We start from the raw sequence: 3,890 nt of genomic DNA, 5'->3' as shown, positions 1-3,890 counted from the left end.
ATGGAAAGGAAATTCGTCCTGGTTGGGCGAAATGAGAGCGAATCGTCGAGGCAGTCAAAACAAAGTTGGCGAAAGTTGAACTTTATTCAAATGAGTACCATTCGACCATCAGGTCCGCGTGTTTGTGTTTGGAGTTACAAAAAAGTCTGACCAAGATGGCGGAGACTACCTGAGCTGTAACACGAAAATTTGTATGTGATTAAAATGTTTCTTTATGAACATTGGTACCTGTATCAACACAAATTGTGCTTTATATGCCACACGAACTTAGTCACCACTAAATATGTTAGTTTAAACACTCAAGCTTTTCAGCTACTGTAGCTAGTATGTTCAGACATTGGATTTCAATTTAAGCCTAGCCCTGCAGCTAGGCTACATGCTGTAACACAGGTATGAAATATATTGTCTTATCCTTGTTGTTTCTATGAACATGAATTGTTGTTTATAGGCAACATCAACTTAGTCGAGGCATAAAGAGCCCTGGATATCTTCATTAAGGCGAGACACTACAGGGGAATAGGGTACATTTTTAACTAGCAAATATCATTATGAAACTTCCCCAGTTGATTACTTACATTAAGGAGAAATTTTTTTTTCTGTAATTTAATGTTACATATGCAAATTTAATTTGCATACATTTTAAAACACGAAATCTGAGCATTGGATACAGCCAGGTTCAAAATTATGTTTTCATTTTGTTCACATATTAGATGGGCGAGGGATTTATGAATATCTACTTTTGTTATCCTGTAAATCAGAATATGCTGTCAATAGCCTTAAAAACTTAGGGGGCCATGTTTATTAGGGGTTTGCACCGACATCACGTTCTGGCCGGTAACTATGGTAACCCAGCACGCGTGGCCATATTGGCGGTACTCGGTGAATGAAATACAATGGAGTATTATGCACTTTGGATATCTTACGTGATTGTAGCCGTGTCTAAACAACAGAAAAGCTCATCAAAATGCGTCTAAGATGCAAAGGCATATAGGGCAGGACTTGGACCACAAGAAATATAGATATTTCGAGAAATTACGGATTATTGGCAGCGCAGATCCATATGAGTTGGGTGAGGGAGACGAAGTACCAAGTTCAACCACAAGCGCCTTTCTTAGAAAACAGCCTTGAAACACAGACAATGAGATTCTGCTCGAGGGGTTTCGCGGTGTGGAAACCGCCCGCTAAGGTTCTCAAAACAGAGATTCTAGACCCCTTAAGGTTCTCAGAGTACAGAGATGGTAGATCCCTTAAGGTTCTCAGCGCAAAGAGATGGTAGACCCCTTAAGGTTCTCAGAGTATAGAGATGGTAGACCCTTTAAAGCAACACCAAAGAGTTTTTTGTACCTTAAAATAATGTTTACAAAATTGTTTCAGTGGTTCATCAACTCGTAACAGGGTGAACGGCACTTCTGCATTCGCTTCGTGGCCCTCTATCGGTTATAACCGCACTATGTAAGTTTGCCAGATCGGGTAGCGGATCTGTAGTTCGATGTAATGAGACATAAGAAACTACAAATTTGACTTGCATGATGTCGCAATACATAGTCATTTCATAAAATCATGCAACATATTCTACCTTGTCTGTGGACATCGTTATTTGCAAAGCCGTTGCTGGATAAACAAATAGCGTGCGTGCGACAGAGGAAAAGTTCTTTGGTGTTGCTTTAAGGTTCTCAGAGCAAAGAGATGGTAGAACCCGATAAGATAGTATTAGTAGTATATTACTGTACAGGTATTTACATTTGATGCCTTATGTCAAAACACTCAACTATCAAATTAAATCTTATACAAGCTTCCTATGAGCAGAAATTTCATGCACCAAAATCGTTGTGAACATGATCTTAAATTTTGCGTGTGTGATCTTTGTGTACATGATCTAAAGTTTGTGGTGTGTGTGTGTGTAAAACTCAACACCACCGCAGGTAGTCCAGCGTAATGTTTTAATATGTTGTATATATAGATGGTTCATCCATACATCAACCAAAAGCTTGAGAGCTTCACGATCAAGTCCAACAGTACATGCTTCAATGAAGAACCCATGAGCTGCAGCCCCCAGCACTGTCGGCTCTCCGCAGAACCTCAGCCGTGTGTGTAGAACCCAGCACTGTCGGCTCTCCGCAGAACCTCAGCCGTGTGTGTGGAACCCTGCACGTGTCCTGGCGGCACTGACCAGGTCTCGGCCGGACTCGGCCTCAGCTAATGTGCCTTTCAATCGCGCCAATCAATCAGATGGATGGGTTAAAAACCTGCCGCAGGCTGCGTGGGAGTGCAAGAGACCTGAACGTATGAAAGTGCTAGTCAGTCGTGTACACCAATCCGGCTCCTCACGTCGCCGTGACAACCCCCCAGCTATTTACACCAGATATGAGACAGGGGGCGATGTAGAAAAAAACTAACGTGCCAGTCGGCAGGGGGGTCGGCTATCCCAGCAGCCCATGGTAAAGGGGGAGGGGGGTGGGGGAGGTGTCCATTTCCTGTTTCCTGTTTAGTCCCATGAGTGGGAGTGGGAAGACCTAAGAGCTGTCGGCTTGGTGACCAGAAGGCTGGCTCCCACGGGGGAAGTGTTGTCCAGAGCGTTGAGTCTCGGGGTGTGTGAGAGTGTGTGTGTGTGTGTGTGTGGGGGGATGTCTGTGTGTGTGTGTGTGTGTGTGTGTGTGTGTGTGTGTGTGTGTGTGTGTCCGGCCCATAGTCCCTCCCAGGCGTTGGTTGTGTTTGGTTTGGTTGTGCTCCTACATCTTCTGGGGCTTTTGGCCAATTTGACAGTCCGATTGAAGAGTGAGCCGAACCAGATCGGGAACAACACAAGCTTTTCACTTCACTACAATCAGTCACAGAGTTAGGGGGTGGGGGGCGGGGGCCGGGTCAGTTCATCCCAGGAGCCGTCCCGCCGAAGTTGAAGGTGGGGGGCACCACGGGGACGTTGAACTTGTAGCCGCCGTGCTTCTCGATCATCCGCGACTCTGAGGAACACACACACACACACACACTCTGGGGTTAGACACACACACGCTGACCTCCTCATGTTTTATACACACTAAACAGGCAGGATATATGGGTGAAAAAATGTTTTTTTTTTTTTTTTAAACCGGAATAATCCATGTGACACTGCCAGCCCCCTAGTACTAATAGCGGTGCCGTCCGAGTGAGGGTGTGTGTAGACAACAAGGTCCAAACGCACGAGTGAGTGTCCACTCTCGCCTAGCTCCACTCATCCATCTGGGATCGCTCCATTGGAGAGGTGTTTCAGAAGGCTGGGCCTTATCAAAAATCCTTGCATATGACTGGATAAGCCACTTGTCCGTCATCACCAACAAAAGCCTTCAGAGCCGTTCTCTGATGTTCTTTTAACGAAAACATATTGGGTAGATTGGACAACATGGATGAAATCGCAGCATCAATGTTGACGCTTGCTTCCTCAATGCGAGCCGCCATTGTTGCCTGAATCAAAACAGTCTCACAGTCGCTTTTACGCTACGTCACATCTATGAAACTCCCGCCCTGCGTCCTGATTGGCTCTACCATAAAATCTGGTGCCGAAATCAGTCTCAACGGAACCGATCCCAGATGGATGTGAGTGGAGCTAGGCGGAACGAAATTCATCTGGAGAGAGTCAGGTTAGCATGGTGCAGCACCTGAGTGAAAAATGACAATTCTGCTTTGCCCTGACCAGGGGTGTCGATGGCAGTTGAAAACATTCGGGGCTTAGCCCGTAGATTCTAAACGGTTCTCATAATTCCCATTTTGCCTGCCCTTGCTGCTCACTTTTGATAGATTAATCCACCGACTCTACCCTCATTTGCACCACACTGATTGAATAATATGGACAATATTTTGATAATTAAAGGACATGATGACCTGTTGCCATCTTGACATTTCTGTTAAAAAGGAAC

At 45.2% G+C, this 3,890-nt stretch overlaps 1 protein-coding gene across 5 annotated transcripts in view; it reads right to left on the bottom strand.

Moving 5' to 3' along the window:
* Window positions 1-1,926: 1,926 nt before the first annotated feature.
* Window positions 1,927-3,890, bottom strand: part of ipo7 (importin 7) — a 45,045-nt gene continuing 43,081 nt past the window's right edge. For all 5 annotated transcript variants that reach the window (XM_076291484.1, XM_076291483.1, XM_076291486.1 and 2 more), the window contains one exon: window positions 1,927-2,960. In XM_076291484.1, coding sequence (XP_076147599.1) covers window positions 2,863-2,960 — 98 coding nt within the window. In that variant the 3' untranslated portion in view covers window positions 1,927-2,862. The remainder of the gene's footprint in view (window positions 2,961-3,890) is intronic.

Source organism: Alosa pseudoharengus, unplaced genomic scaffold (assembly GCF_046254945.1).
Source record: "Alosa pseudoharengus isolate Yale_2024_CS ecotype anadromous, Long Island Sound unplaced genomic scaffold, YU_APseudo_1.1 YU_APseudo_1.1_scf_19, whole genome shotgun sequence".
In the NCBI taxonomy this organism is placed as follows: domain Eukaryota; kingdom Metazoa; phylum Chordata; class Actinopteri; order Clupeiformes; family Clupeidae; genus Alosa; species Alosa pseudoharengus.
The sequence above is the reverse complement of the archived record's forward strand: the minus strand, read 5'-3'. Positions and strand labels throughout refer to the sequence as shown.